General features: G+C 41.2%; 1 protein-coding gene across 1 annotated transcript in view; it reads right to left on the reverse strand.

Annotated features, from left to right (window-relative positions):
- Positions 1-403: 403 nt before the first annotated feature.
- Positions 404-16,203, reverse strand: part of Grin3a (glutamate ionotropic receptor NMDA type subunit 3A) — a 188,851-nt gene continuing 173,051 nt past the window's right edge. The window contains exons 7-9 of the mRNA XM_042271173.2: positions 7,423-7,587; positions 6,039-6,115; positions 404-1,097 (exon numbers count right to left, since the gene is read on the reverse strand). Of these exons, the coding sequence (XP_042127107.1) occupies positions 758-1,097; positions 6,039-6,115; positions 7,423-7,587 (582 nt within the window). The 3' untranslated portion in view covers positions 404-757. The remainder of the gene's footprint in view (positions 1,098-6,038; positions 6,116-7,422; positions 7,588-16,203) is intronic.

Here is a 16,203-nt window from a genome sequence, read left to right on the forward strand (position 1 = left end):
TTTAGCCAAATTGCCTTTCTGGCCCAGGGCTTTATTTTAAATGCGCCGTGTGCATTGTTAATTCCCCGTCTGCCTGCCCTCTGCTCTCATTCCTTGCTTCCCTTTCTCTTTCATAGTGGTGCGTCAACATGTTTCTACTAAATGTTATTTGGGGTGTGGGCTCAGAGATCCAGAGCTGCTCAAGCACGCGGTGCTAGCTTAGCCAGTCCCCCCTTGCTTGTGGTAATTCTGAGCTCCATTTTTTTTTTCTTTTAATGTATCTGCTCTGCCCCAGTTTTCCTGGCTCCTACCCTGCTTATTCAGAATGTAAGATCAAATCTAGATTGGGGGGTTGTATCAAATCTGCAAACCTGGATAATTCTATTTTGTAATAATATTAAAAACCAACCCAGTAAGACACAGGTATGAGCAACAATTTTTTATCTCTTGTTGAAGTGCAGAGAAAGGGCTAAAAACCAGAAGTATTGTGGCACCAGGTGAAAAGGTTGACAGGAGCCAGAGTCCTCTGGCTGCTCACCGATCTCCTTGTACAGACTTTACCCCTGACTAACTCTAGGTTCCTGCTATGGAAAAGATTCCTACCCTGGAGACCTAGGGGGCATGTGTGGGAAGAGCGGTTGCTGCTGCATGTTAGGCTGAGGACAGCACACTTCACTGCCAGACCCCACACCTTGTCAGTCAATACAAAAGAGCTTTACAAAGTGCCTCAAGGGCTTCAGAATATCGGGGGCTGAGAAAGGGGGGGCAGTGGCACTGCCTAGGATTCACAAGTCCGATTTGTCCTTTGATACTCCTCCAGCTCTGTTTTCCTGCTTACAGCCAACTGCAGCTCCTGGCGGATCACTTGGATCTGCTTCTCCAACTCAGAGAGTTCCTGCATCACCGAGTTCCGAGATACATTGAGGGGGTCGGCTTTCCCATTGGTGGTCAGTGAGGCAGGGAGCTCTCTTCTCCTTGGAGGGAGAGGGATGTCCTGGTGGGTCTGGGTACCCAGCTGGTTTTGTCCTCCCTCATCACCGAAGATGTACTTTCGTTGGTTTTCATGACTCAGATTAGAAGTATTCCACACCATGAGCTGCTGGGGTCCCATGTTGGACCTAGGAAACAGAGACAATTCAGAGTCCCCATCTGTCCTGCAACCACATCTTCTATGTGAACAACAGAACTAGTTACGTTGGTAGAAATAAAGTCACCAAGCCATGAGTGGACTGCCTGCTTAGAGCACCATGGGGAAAAGAGGAGCCAGGGACTGAATTGAAGGTCTTACCAAGCCTTATATTGCTTTGACACAGGAATTGGATATCTTCTGGTGAAATGGGAAATAGTGCATTGCTGTGGGATCCTGTACGCTATGAATGTGTGTTGTTCTCATTGGTTGATAATAAAGGATGATTTGGCCTAGAGCCAGGCAGAATAAGACTAGGCAGGAAAGCCAAACAGAGATACAGGAAGAAGGGCAGAGTTGGACAGACACCTGATGCCAAGGAAGCAAGGCATGTACAAAATAAGGTAACATACCATGAACCACGTGGCAAAGCATAGATAAGAAATATGGGTTAATTTAAATGTAAGAGATAGCTAATAATAAGCCTGAGCCATAGGCCAAACATTTGTAATTAATGTAAGTTTCTGTGTGTTTATTTGGGACTAGGCAATCGGGACAGAAAGGCTCCACCTCTGGTTACAGTGCATTGTCTTATGAATTATTTAAAGTACCCCCAACACCCGTGTATGTGTGTGTGTGTGTGTGTGTGTGTGTGTGTGTGTGTGTGTGTGAGAGAGAGAGAGAGAGAGAGAGAGAGAGAGAGAGAGAGAGAGAGAGAGAGAGAGAGAGAGAGAGAGATATGGGTGTGGAGGCCCACGGAGGTTTCCTAGTTAGATCTGAGCTTGCTTTACCCAGCAGGGCTGCATTGGAATCCTGCTTGACCATGTGTGTGGTTACCAGGTGATTGAAAGGGTCTGCACTTGGCTGTGCTAGGGGGAGATCTTCTGCTCCTCCCCTTGGCGCTCCTATAAAAAGCCCTTTTGAAGAGATAGAATTGGCTGGTGGATATTGATCCAGCCCCTCCCGAGGCTATCCTGTGTTTCTATCTGTTTCTCCCTCCTTCCTCCTCAAGAGTACCCTGGGGGAAAAGTGGAAATGGGCCTCCCATAGAGAAATGGATAGGCCTCCCACAGGTGGGTGGGTTCATTGCCAGGATAAACACATGTTGAGGCCACAGAAAGACATCCTGTGTTTTCTTCTATCACCTTCTGTCTTATTGCTTTAGACAGGGTCCACAAAGTTACCACTTTGGCTAGGATCTGCCTGTCCCCATTCCCCAATGCTGGGGTCACAGGCACCTGCAGTCATGTTGAGCTACTCTTCCTTGCTAAGCCATCTTTCCACACCTAGGTACATTTTTATACCTTACCTATAAGCAATGCTCAGAAAGCAGTGCTGCCTGGAGATATCCCATGGCTACAGAGATTAAAAAGAGTGAGAAATCTTTGTTCAGATGTAGTGCTCTAAGCACTGGTTCTTTGGTTGCTAGTATTTTATGGCTGACTTTTATCCATTCTGGGCTATATTGGGCTTCAGGGGAGAATAAAGGCCTATTAACCAAGGATTTAGCAAAGGGTTTCTCACTACAGGGGCAATTTTATGCATATTGAGAATGACAAGTCAAATTTGATGCTTAAAAACAAAAATAAGAGCACCCTTGATTTTCTCTGAGGTGGTGATGGCTAGAAATAGATTTACAATCCCTTCATGCTTGCATATACCACTTGCCACCATCATGGAGACACGACTGTAGGATACACGATGGGTATGGGAGGGAGCTGGGCAAGTTTCAAAGTACACCTTGACGGTTGGATGCAATAAAAAGAGTTTCCCACTGTGAGAACAGCTTAGTCTTAGCAATATGACTGCTGATTCCTTCTACCCTGGAGAAGGAGTAGGAGGAGGAGGAAGATTATGACCACTTTTGCAGTTTACCGTGCGGTACAGCACCATAGGAAACCCCTATTAAATCCCTGTGTTTTGTTCCCATAAAACCAAATCAGTTTTATTCCTGGACTCCTAATTGCCTGGAGAGTGGGAGTGGAGACCCTGGAGTAGGAAAAGACAAGGGGAGGGGAATGCATTCTTGGTGGAGTTACATAGTGGAGAACAAAACACAAAGACTTAATAGAATGGTTCCCTGTGGCTTTGCCCAGAAGTAGATTGCCAAGGTGGTTTAATTCTTCATTCCCTTTTAATCCATGGCCCCTTTCCTTGCTCTATAGGTCTAGTTTCAAACAAATGTTATGAGCTAGACCTGCCCAGGGCATTAACCCAGACACCCCAAACCTCTGGTTATATCTCACCAGTTCTCTTGTTGAAGTCTCATAGATCGAGAGAGCACCAGAGCTCCCTTTTCCTATGTCATGGTCTGGGGGAAAGTGCTACAGAGATTCTACCTACAGCTGCTTTCCTGACCCTGGAGTCAGAGATGATATGGTTAGATGTTTTCTTCTGGCCTTTAAGTTTTCCCACTGAGTAAATCATGAATTACAGATAAAAGCTCTCTTGAAATATTCATTAATGTGCATTAAAATCTGCCTTATTACTATGACCTAGAATTTCTCCAAGCCACCAAGCTCATGTTAATCTTCCATTCTTCTAGTCCTCCAAATTCATTCAATAAATATGGAGAGTAGAGCAGGATGTCATGTCATAATGGTATGGACATTTGCATTTGATTCTTTCAAGAGAAGAAAGAAAGGGTATTTCTAAGTCAGCAAACCTAACTCTGGTACTACAGAATGATTAGAGTAGAATTGTCTACCCATTTTATTAGACTGTTCAGGTAGCCATAGTGATCAGATACATAATAAAATAATAATAATAATAATAATAATAATAATAATCAGGCAGGCAGTCTGGTTATCCAAAGCTTGGGACATGTATGCGGGAATATAACAGAATAATAAGCAAAAGCTGGACTTCTTCATAATATCCTAATTGCTAGCATCACTGTGCTCTGATAATTGATGTGTGACTCTGAGATACCTATGAATGCAAGGTGGTAGGTGCATAAATAGATAAGGTGTCTAATTAGAAGGACTGAGTGTATGTGTGTGTATTTTGGTCAAGGAATTGACTAAGGAATTAGAAGGAATTGGGTTGTGTTTTGGTCAAGCCTTCTCTGGTCTTAAAAGTTGAACATGACCAATGAAACAAAGAATTATTTTACAATAAAATGGGCAAAACAGGCTTCGTTGGAGCAGTTTTATAAGATCGAAGCCCAGGATGCCAGTGGACTGTTCAAAACTAATAACTGTGAGACTTCAAATGCATACAAAGTTTGGAAGGGTGCAGGCTCTGGGTTGTAGGGAGGTTGCTGCATGAACTGTGGGCCACCCACAATAAAAGGACAAGGTAGACAGCATGAGACTCTTTTTCATGGCTTGCAGCCCCAGTGCTGGAGTCCCATCTCTCTTGACCATAGCCAGCTTATCAGAATCATTTCCACGGTCTCCTAAAGTCTCCCCAGTCACAGAGCACTCCTAACAGCCCTCCTCAGTCTGTGGTATCCTATGTGGTGCCACAATGCAAGTCTGTTCGTGACAGGTTGAGGATTAATTGGGTCACAATGATGAAGACATATTCTGTCTTAGCTCTTCATCAGAGTAAGAGAGTCTGTAAGAGAAGAGGGTAAGTTGAGTGAAGAGATGCATTTGGCTCTCAGCTTAGGTGACATAGGTATAAGAATACCATTAAAGGAACAGAGTCACTGGACTTCTTGTTTCTATTTCTGGAAAAAAAATGTTCTGTAATTGTAAGATAGTATTTCACAGCTATGTCTTCTTGTGTTTCTCTGATTAAAAAATTATAGGAAAATTATCTCTAAGGTAACAGAGCAGCTGTGACCTGGCTAGTCTGTAGCTTGTCACTAACAGACTTGCACCGTGACAAGGGAATACCATACTGACAGCCAGGTGACAGGTCATTCTGTGACTGGAAAGGAGCCTTAAGAGATTGTAAATGATTCTGACAAGTTAGATGCAGCTCAGAGACCAGCACAGCCACAGAGGAGATCCAAGCTAGATAAGAATCCTGTTGTAGACCATTTTCCTTCTGTTATGAAGGTGTTAGTGTCAGATTTTCAACTACCCAGAAATCCCAGCTTTGTGCCACCAATTCTCAAAGCCATTGTCCTGTCTGAGGTCTCAGGGAAGGTGAGAGGTCCAGGACGGGAGCCTCAGGCCGTTGCAGCAGAGGCCAACAAGCAGCAGACTTAAAGTGCTTCTGACATCTTCAGTCACCTCGGAGGAGGACACAGCCATGCACAGGCTGGCTGTAGTTGAAGGTGTGGGCCTTTGAGGCACTTAATTCTTTTTCCTGTTTGTGAAGGCCTTATCCAGGGAGTCGTGAGAGTGCCAGAAAGTGGACTTAGTGGGCACCTCTGTAGCATGTTTCACATATTCTCAGGAGAGTTGGAGATGTGAGAAATTGAAACATGCCTAAAAGGCATTCCAGGTGGAAAAAAAAAAAAGATGCTGCATGCACGAATGGAGGGTTCTGTGTATTTGGTATACGATACTTGCTAGTAAATACTAGGCATTTGATTTACTTTCAGGGCGTTTAGCTTTCTATTTCATTTATAGCTTATAATAATTCCAGGGAGTGGATACTTTTTAAAACTTTTTCATAGATGAGGAGTCTGGGTAACAGATGTTAAACAACACATATTGTTAAATGTTGCAGACAGGACTGGACCCAGATGCCAGTCTCTGCAGTCCATACCTGCATTTTTAAACTTGTCAATATTTTGCCTATGTTGCATTTCAGTGTACACAAGTGCATATATATGCATGGATTTGTTTATTTTCTGTTTTACTTGATTATAACTGAAAATCCTTGTATTTATATTGATTTTGTTTACCAACAGATTGCCCAAATTTGGTCTGAATACTTAATTAGAGGTAACTTCCTTTTTGATTATGGGGTATCACCACATGTCTAAACTTTTATTTTACCAAGGGCTTTAGCAACAGCTTTGACCTCTTACCTCTTTTCCACACGTTTTGTCTTGAAACATGGCTGCTTTTCTTCTACAAATGATGTGTTTAATGCTCTGTGAAATCTCTAGTAGGAAGAACAGATTCATAGAGATCATTTAGAATGTGTGTATCAGGGGACACAACACTGCTTAGAATTTCACAGACTATATCCAGTGGTTACACAACTTGGCTTCTTTAACCAAAATTTCAGGCATGCATGAATTTCGGTCAACATTCAGCCACCTGTCACAAGGTAACAAGGATTCTAAATTATAGCTTCTTATTCCTAGGAGGAGGAGAAATGCTTTGGATGGTGAAGTGGTCTGTGATACAAAGAAGTGAAAACCAACAACTCCTGTATGGTACGAAGCCTTGTACAGTTGCCAGAGTCGAGTCAAAAGCAACCAAAGCAAGGAAGGCAGGGAGCAGGTATCCTGAGAATTTAACTCTATATTCGCATACAGCAGAGAAGATCACTTGTCTGCAGACTTTAAGGAGACCAATGACTCCCCAGAAAGTATGAAGAATAGGGTTCAACTGTGAGAAAATCGGTTGTCTGTCTAGAAAACAAAGGCAAAACAAAACAAATAATGACAAAATAAAAGAAAAAAAAAAAACCACACAGAGCAAGGCAATGAGTAACAGAATGGGTGAATGTCAAAAGCAGAAACACCCCAGCCTCCCCTTCAAGAGCTCGTGAGGCAAGTCATGGAGTAGCAGGATGCAGAAGGGAGCCCGCACTGGGGAGGTGGGGCGGCTCATCCACCTTACACGGTCAGATGAGACCATACAGTTTGCTAGTCCCTCCATCCCGACTACAGCCTCTGACTGCAGCATGGATGTCCACATTGGTTTCAGACAGGTAGAGATGTGCGAAGGAGTTTGTCCAAATGGTCTTTAATTATCTTTGTAAATTAGATGTCGGTGTCTGTGTTATAAGAGAAAAACCTTCTGTGAGGCATGGCCCCACACAAGCAAGCCTCAGAACTCCTGACAGAGAAAAGCAGACCAGGGAAATGGGATGGACCACCTGAAAGCAAACGGGAATGTGAGACTCTCACCGGCTTTCAGTTTGGCAAGGGGAAAAAAAAATCTGTGGGGAATGGATTTTTCACATCATGTCTTCAGATGGTCTCTGTTAAGTGAAACTGGGCTCAAAACAGTTACGTCTTCTATAGGCAGCAGTAGTGTTTCAGGAAAGGAAGTGACCCTGTGAGTCCTCAATTTATGGGTAGATGGGTTAGTGGGCTAAAGGGAATTATAACCCTGAGTGCTTGACCATCCCCCTCTTGGTTTTTTGCCATTTGTCAGTTGACAAACTTCCCTGGGTCTTTCCCTCCCTGAGAATTCTTAAGTACCGGAGCACTGGAACAAGAGTCCTACAGAACTCACCTGACTGGTGTGCAGCCAGTATTGCAGCTTAGATTTGTTTTTGATTCGTGGTAGCAGCAGTCTGTACACTATGTGTTCACCAATGGTTGTCAGGATGGAGAGACCAAATCCAATGCACAGCAGCACGAAGAGTCCAGAGAAATGCTTGATGCCCATTTGCAAAGTCTGTGATAAGACAGGAAAGGCCGTGTCATGACACATGCAGCCCAATAGTCATTGGCTCTCTTTGATTCAATTTTACTTTAGCTAGAGACCCTTCCTCCCTGGGTGAACACCACTATACCCTACCACGAAGGACACACCCTGGGTGACTTGGGACTGCTGCTGAGCACAGTCCTGGAGTGCTGCTCACACATGGATCTCCCTGTGTGTCATCCCTGGAGTTGTTCAAAGGCTTTGAGTTTGGACTATGCTTCTATTTCTTAGAGGCAGAGAAATAAAGAACTGTAACAGTTGGATATGTGAATCAGTTGGCTATGAAAGAAAGAACCTCTTTCAGGAGCAGAGAAGGAATAGGTTTAAGGAGAAAAGACCATGAGCTGAAGAATCCTAGAAGTTAGATCTGGCAGGGAATGTTGAGACTATTTAGTTCAATGACTTAATTTAATAGTTGTGGAAATAAACCAGTGAGGTATAGAGAGTTGCACCAGGCTGCAAAAATGAGGCAGCTGTGGTGAAGAAAGAAAAGGAACCTCGTTTGCTGGCTTTTTGTGAGGAGTTTTGCAGCTTTATAAGAAAACATACTATGTAAAGTTCTTTTATGGCATGCTAAAAGCTTGGGTGGTGGTGTCATTATCATTGATAATTAGTACTTAATAAATTACTGCTAGAGATATAGAGCAAGCATGGAGAATTACTGTTGGGTTCCAACAGTCACATCATCAAATGTTGAGCAGAAACTCTGAGCTCAGCTCAGCTCAGCTCAGCTCAGCTCTAAATGAGCCACATTTTTTTTTATAAGGTACTGTCAAGATAAGGAAAAAATGCAATTCACACTGGGTCACCTTGCTATTAAACATATAGGCTTTTCTTCTGTTTTCTTGTTTATAACAAAGTCTCATTTTTCTTATATTATCCCAATAATTAATGAGCTGTCTTGAGTTTATACATTTTTAATTTAAAATTCTTTTATACCTACACACTAATAGGCTAACAAAAAGGTTTTATATTATTTTATTTTATATATGTGGGTGTTTTGTCTTCATGTATGTTTGTACAACACATGCAAGTGTCCCTGGAAACCAGAAGAGGGTGTTGGATCCTCTGGAATGGAGTTAAAGACAGTTGTTAACTTCCACATAGGTGCTGAAAATTAAACATGGGGCCCCTGGAAGAGCAACAAGTGCTCTTAACTACTAAGCAATCTTTCCATTTCTGTATGTTTATCTATTTATTTGCTTTTTTTTTTCTTTGATTTTTCAGGACAGGTTTTCGCTGTGTAGCCCTGGCTGTCCTCTATGTTTATTTTTTTAAACTGGGAATTTCATAGACATGCTAGATTCTATATGTGTATATTGATATGATGACTGTGTAATACTCCTTTAAGTATTAATTGCCTCCATTTCACATTTGAGGTGCCTAGAGATTAATTATATCTCCCCAAATCCAACATACTAATGTGTGGGGGAACCAGGCTGCAGAAATCTGTTTCTGTCAACCTCTCTTGCAAGTATCTTTTGCTATCTGATTTCTCATTATGTGTTCTCTATAGCAACTTGCCATTTTTTTACTAAACAATTCAGCATCGGAATTGGAAATCCACAATACTTGGCCTGTGAGTATCAACTTGAATGTTTGTGTCTGACTCTGAGTGATAAGACAGAAGGCTGATGCTGTAATTCAGTCTTTTTCTCCTTGGGTCATTGTGCTAGTTAGTTTTTGTCAGTTTGATACAAAGTAGAGGTACTTGATGGAACCTCAGTTGAGGAATTGCCTCCACTGCATTGGCCTGTGGGAAAGTCTGTGGAGGCATTGTCTTGATTAACGATTGATTCTGGGCGGGGCCACTGCTGGGCAGGTGGCCTGTGTAAGAAAGCCAGCCGAGGAAGCCATGGAGAATAGACCAGTAAGTAACCATACTCTGTTTTTTCTGCCTCTGCTCCTGCTTGAGTTCCTGCTCTGACTTCCTTCAGTACTATGAAGTAAACCCTTTCCTCCCCTAGTTTGGTTTTGGTCAGTGTTTTATCATAGCAATGTAAGGCAAACTAAATCAGTCATGTTCTTTTTCAGTGTGCTATGCATTTGTTTTGTACTTGCACCCCAGTAGTAGAGCAGTTACCTAACATATGTACTCTCTAGGTTCAGTTTTTAGCACTCAAAATGAATAATAAACAAACAAACAAATAAATATCTGATGTTAAATGCTACAGATTATGCAACCATCCTTGGTAGAATGTGATACCACAATCACACATTGTGTGTTAGGGATGCACATGCATAGATGCCTAAGAATATCTTCATGATAATTAGGAAATGCAATTGTGGTTTTGAATTAAGTGGGAATATAGTTTGTGATTTCCTGTGAGAGTGATGGAAAAGGCTGCCACCATTTGTAAACACTGGTCATCACATTTCTAAGAACAAAGTCAATACAGATAAAGAAAGATGCCTGTAATCATCAAATGTGTGGTTTCTGCCCAGACCATTATGCTTCCAGGAAATGTAGAGACCAAGATCACCAATTTTGTTGGTGCCTAAATTCTGTTTTGTATCTTGTTCGTATGGGGACACTTAGAGCAGCTGATAAATAAGTTTTGATAAATAAGTAATTCCCAAGACCCCAGTACGGAATGCTATGAAAGTATTTTACTCATCAATCAAACCTTATATATTAATGATGCTCCCATGAAACTAATCCTTCTTCCCATTCACAGGCTGTCTACAACACACAGCAACCACCTTATCTCATTCCTCTGGTTCTCTACAGAGTTGTCTGTATCCATTGTTCCCAATTAGTCTCCACTCATTCTGACTTGGATCCACTCTGGTCAGGTTATTGTCCAACTGCTTCAATCACTGTGAGTCACCTTATTATTTATGTGTTTTGATATATACTTAGTTTTGGGGGTACTTCTCTTCCTTGCTTCCACTTCAGTTCCCATTGCGAATCTTCATCTCTCTGACTGTAATTAATGGCATGATTTCCATTCCTTGCTATACTTATTTTTCATCCAGATTTATGGCTTTAAATGCCAGTGATATGCTAATGATTACCAAGAGTCTTAACTTTATTCTTCAATTTTAAATAATGGCTTTATTATTCATTTCCCTACTCAGACTATTTGGCTATCCCCAAATATATCACATTTAACATTAAAAGCAAACTCCCTTGAATAGAGGTACCCTACATGGCTGGATAATGCTGCTACCAGAAGCTATAAGCTAGTAAGTAAAAATCCCAGTGTCAGGAGTGGGATGCATTCCTTTGAGTTGTTGGTAAAGGAAACCACAGAGGCACCCCCAACAATACAGGTCATTGCCATTGCTCTTGGTTGCGCATAAGAACTAGATGGTAAGAACCTATTGTCAAATCCACCACACACTTTAAAGTGTGGTTTCAGAATATAGAGAAATCAAATTGAAGCTGATCTGGAAGCTTAATCCCTACTGGCTATCTTTGATAGTTCTAGAAGGTGCTATGCAGGCCACTGAGAGAAAGGACTGGAGCCTGAATGCTATACTACTGATCTGCTAGGCAAGATGTGCCCATTGGTGCAATAATAGCATGACTGCTATGGGAGTAACTTTTCGAATTGGATTTGAAGTTTTCTGCACACGAAGAATGTCTGGTACTGTAAACCTGGTCAAAAGTCTATGGCTGGGCCGTCGTAAGCCATAGGAGGGCCTCTACTGTTGTTATTTTGCTAAATGGGCATGTTGATCAACTACCATCTTAATATTTATGTTTTTGATTTTCAGCCTTTGTCAAGGAACTTTCTGCTTGTAATGGGTGCTGGTTAATACAAAATCAAAATTGGTCAAAGTGCTGAGAACACTGAGTGTTCAGCCCTAAATGGTGTGTGTGTGTGTGTGTGTGTGTGTGTGTGTATTTCACCCTCTCAAACCTTTGGAAACATAACAAAAGGGGAAATGGAAAAAAAATATAAGGGCCTGAGAATGGGAAGGAGTGCTGTGAAACTGTGTTTTGTACATGACATGGCACTGATGGTTACCTGTACAAGACTGAATGTACAATATTCCATCATGGATAAGTGAGGAACTCATGAGGCCCCACTCCCATCTGAGGAGCTAGAAGCAGTTCAATCTGAGACTACTGTATCCTTTTAATATAGGACAAACACTTTTTAAAAAAACAAAACAAAACAGAATCTTACATTGTAGCTTAGGCTGGCTTGGAACTCACTATAGTTCAAACTGGCAGTGAACTCATGGAAAACCTGCCTCAGTCTCCTGAGTGTTGGGATTATATGAGCTACCATGCTTGGTCTCGTACAATTGCTTTAAAATTCTGCCTTCTCTTCTGAACTAAGATCACTGGCATATATATTTTCTAGAGTGGTAAACACTATGTTTTCTTTTAAACAAGTCTTTTCTAAAATAATACCTTTGCCAGGCAGTGAGTGGTGGCTCACACCTTTAATCCCAGCACTCAGGAGGTGGAGGCAGTCAGATATCTGTGAGTTTGAGACCAGCCTGGTCTACAGAGCTAGTTCCAGGACAGCCTGGGCTACACAGAGAAACCCTGTTTTGAAAAACAAAAAAACAATAACATACCTTTAATATTAATTTCTAAAATCTGTTAGCTTCAATCGATTAAGTCTATTGCTTCTTTTATTATAATTTACTACTCTCAAACTGTTAGTTGTTTATGGTTATACTTTATTATATGTAATAAATACTGCTGCAGTAGAAAAGTCTTATCAGTTAAACATATCATTTTGGATTATTGCATTAAACACTGCTATGGGCGTGGTTATCAGGTCAATGCCTACAACTATTTGGGGGATTGATGATGTCTGAAATGACCCTTAAAAATGGCAGAAACCAGTGGCTATAACTATTTTGGTGATTGATGGTATCTGAAATGACCTTTAAAAAATGGCAGAAACCAGTCTCTGTGCCACCAAAGGTACAAGATGCTGCAGAGCTCCAGATCTGCATAACTTCACCAATCTTGTATCATAACTAGTTTTTCCTGTTTTTCTTTTTTCCTTTCTGGTGCTAACATCAATGTGTGTTGTGCAGGCACTCTACCACTGGCTATACCCTTAGTCTAGTTTGATTCAATTATTGTAATTACTGTCTAAGATGGCTGAATATTTTTCCATGCTTATTTTCCTGACTTTTGTGTAAATCATATGCATTTCAGACAGGAGACTTTAAAAAGCTATTGACCTTTCTTTACTTTTTATGTTTTTTCCACTTTAAATTTTCCTATAGTATCTTTTATTTTTATTTTTTAGATTTAGTCCATGCAAGTTTTCATGCGCGTATTTTGCCCACCCTAAATTCTTCTATTGTTTCAGTTGTCCTGAGAAGAAGGTTTTGTGTTTAGTGGTGATTTGGGAGAATGCTAATCTCTTCAGTCCATCTTGAGTTTTTATGCTAGGGAATGGAGGGGGTATGTTAAGATTTCTTCAAGACTTTCAATTTAGTCCCAATACTGCAGAGGCTTATACCCTAAGAGGTCACTTCCATCTTAGGATGGCCTGCATTCCTTTAAGCTAAACTTTCAATTTTATTTAAGATCCTTGGATTGTGTGTGTATGTGTTCTTCATATGCTAGGATCAAAGAATGCATCGCCATGGCAGGCAATTGTTGGGTTTTAAAAAGCAACAGCAAAACCATCTTTTAAAACTGCTGTTATCAACAACAAAAATGCCTATTTGTGGATTAGATGTAGCCTGTGAACTGCCAGAGAATATCCTCCCATCTACATAGCTTTGCTGCTGTGTCTATGCACTGCTATTTTTCATTATAAATCATTTAAAGGTGTTGTGACATAGTTTCTAAGTCATAGTCATTGGCTAGCATAGGTAATCCTGCAAAGGATTTCAGGTTCCAGGGATAAAGCATAATGGTTGAATGCTTGCCTAGTGTGCATGAGAGCCTGGGTCCTATGCTTACTATCCGACCCTCTCAGCCACTCCCAAATATCCAGTCTAATTGTCAGACTATTAGCTACACTCCTACACCTTTATGATATTTCTAAAGCACGATTGACTTGAAATACAAACCAATTGTGCTGAGGCCACTATTTTCCCTATTTCAAAAAGGGCACCTATCTATCTAGTGGCTTGGAAATTATAACATATGGTGGAAAGCAGACACACTCCATTAACATAGAATCATAACAATGTGTTGTTACTAATGTGTGTAACATTGGAGCATATTGCTGTTATCAGTTTAATTTAAATATGGTCACTTGTTTCTTAAGCTAAGATGAAAGTGGAAGGTGGTTTAAAGCTGTCTCCAGGGGCTGCAGTGATACCTTAGTAATTGACCTGAGTTCAATTTTTGGAATGTTAAAAAGCTGGGCATGGTGGTGCATGCTTGTAATCCCAGAGTAGAGAAGATGGAGTCACTGACCAGCCAGCCTAATTGCAATAGTGATCCCAGTCCCAGTAAGATACTCTCTCTTAAAATGGCCCCTGGTAACAACACCCATGGTGGACTTGTCCTCACATATATGTGCACACTTGTGCTTGTATACTTGCACACGTGTGTGTGTGTATATATACACACATTTTTAAAATATGGCTGTTTCTCTGTAATGCATAAAACTGAAGAGGTCTGGGCCTCTTGCACCTTGACAGGTAGTTAGTTCATTAGTTCTTGGTTTCTCCTCTTGTGGAAATTGGATTGACCAGACTACATTAATAAGATTATTATGAATAATTTGAGACAAGTGAACATAGTAACCCTAAGAACAAGAGGGATTTAATATGGGATAAAGGAACCGTGGTCTTTGTGGTCTTGGGTCTTTCCTTTCTTCTTTTCAGTCTCATGTCCTTGGACAAGATTGCTCTTGTCATTTGTAAGGCTGCAGTGGTAGCACCACCTCAGTACTCATCAGATGATATAATAGAAGTTAGGAGCTGATTACCTCCTCCGCACCAATTGTTATTGCCAATAGTTACATGGAACTATTGTTTTTTTTTTTTTTTTTTTTTTTTTTTTTTTTTTGAGAAACTGGCAGTTAACTAAGAGAAGAAAAAAGCATTCTAGCTTGCAAGTAAATATGTTCCATTTCCCCAAATATCTAGCCAGATCTTTTCTGTTCTAAAACCAGAAACAAGTAGTCAGCTCAAGGATACTGCCACAAAGCTTTGGGCAGCTATGATATGTAGATTGGTTGAACAATGAGCTTAATCCAGCTACTCCAAAAGAGTTTCCTTGTTAAATATGAAGTTAACCGAATAAAATCCTTGGTCGTAATTTTGAATTTTTCCCATTTGAAAGAGTGCATTTCCAGAGCAATAACATCTGTCCTCAGGAGATCTTCTTGGGTTATGCTCACCGTTCTTACTAACATTTCCTTTCAAAGTCAGATATGTCAAGTGTGTTCTGGGTCTCAAGTTGAGAAACATGTGGTGTGATTTGCCTTGGCATCTATTCCTATCATGTTCTTTCTGGGCCCAAATTATGTAGATGTCCAGCTAATTTTAGAGTGGTTGTGGCAAAGTGTCAGAAAGTGAGGATACAAAGGACGCCAGTACTCTTCCCACACCGATCATACAGAAGGGAGAGAGGGGAAGGGAAGGAAGTTAGTAAACACTTTACGTACTTCATCTCTTTGAATCTTCAAAGTAAACGTGGATGGAAAGACACAGAAGCTAGGTTGCTCATACTTACCCAGCTAATAAGCGGCTGTGGTGACACTGTTCTGAATCTGTACCCTGGGGTGTTTGGGTCTCAAATTGTCTTAACTGTTGTGAAATGGGTTTGACTCCAATGCTACAGGGATGACACTATTTGCACAATCCCAATATATATTTTTTGATGGAAAAGGAATTATAGAGTCAGGAATTCCTATTCCTTGTGGTTTCCAAGTATAAAATGAAAAGTGTTGCAGTATGCCTTGGGCTAGATGGGCACCAGCAATGAAATCTGTGGATTCCTACCTCCCAAGACTAATTGGCAGCTTCTTCAAAATTTAGCAATAAATCTAGAAATGGTTAAGTGGTGTCTCTCGACTGGGTAAGTGTAGGAAGAGTTTATTTCATTATTACAGTATTTTGAGTGTCAGGCGACTCATTACGGGGAGCAACCTGTGAAGTGGCAGCTGCTGGGGCATGGGCTGAACTTGCCCTTCCAAGGACATCTTGTACTCTGTGAACTGACAATAGTATAAGGGGCTACAGGGAGCTAATGACATTTGTGGGGACAAATAGTAGTGTTAACCCAACTCCAAAACAGAACAGAGCTTGTTCCTTTCCACAAAGTCCTATCTCCCATTGCTGATCCTAGGCCACCAACAGGCCCTATGTGAATTGCAGAAGAAGGTGTGTAACATTAGATCTTGTCTAGAATCAAGTGCCAGCACATCCTAGGATCCTCATCTAATTATTTGGGCACGAGGAACTCTAAGTTGAATGTTACAGTGGAGGAGAAACTTTCCTGAGATAAGACAACTGTTGGCTTCTCTGCTGGGGACCAGATCAGGTTCTCAGAAGCAAGCTGATCCAGTGTTACCAGCTTTCATTATGTTTGCCAGTCTTTGCACCACTCATCACCCAGAACAATAGCATTTCAGCGTCCTGGGAAAGGCCACCTCAGCCTGAATCTGCTGATTTTGCCTTTGGGGAAAACTGACTCTA

This window comes from Peromyscus maniculatus, chromosome 2 (genome assembly GCF_049852395.1).
Source record: "Peromyscus maniculatus bairdii isolate BWxNUB_F1_BW_parent chromosome 2, HU_Pman_BW_mat_3.1, whole genome shotgun sequence".
NCBI lineage: Eukaryota > Metazoa > Chordata > Mammalia > Rodentia > Cricetidae > Peromyscus > Peromyscus maniculatus.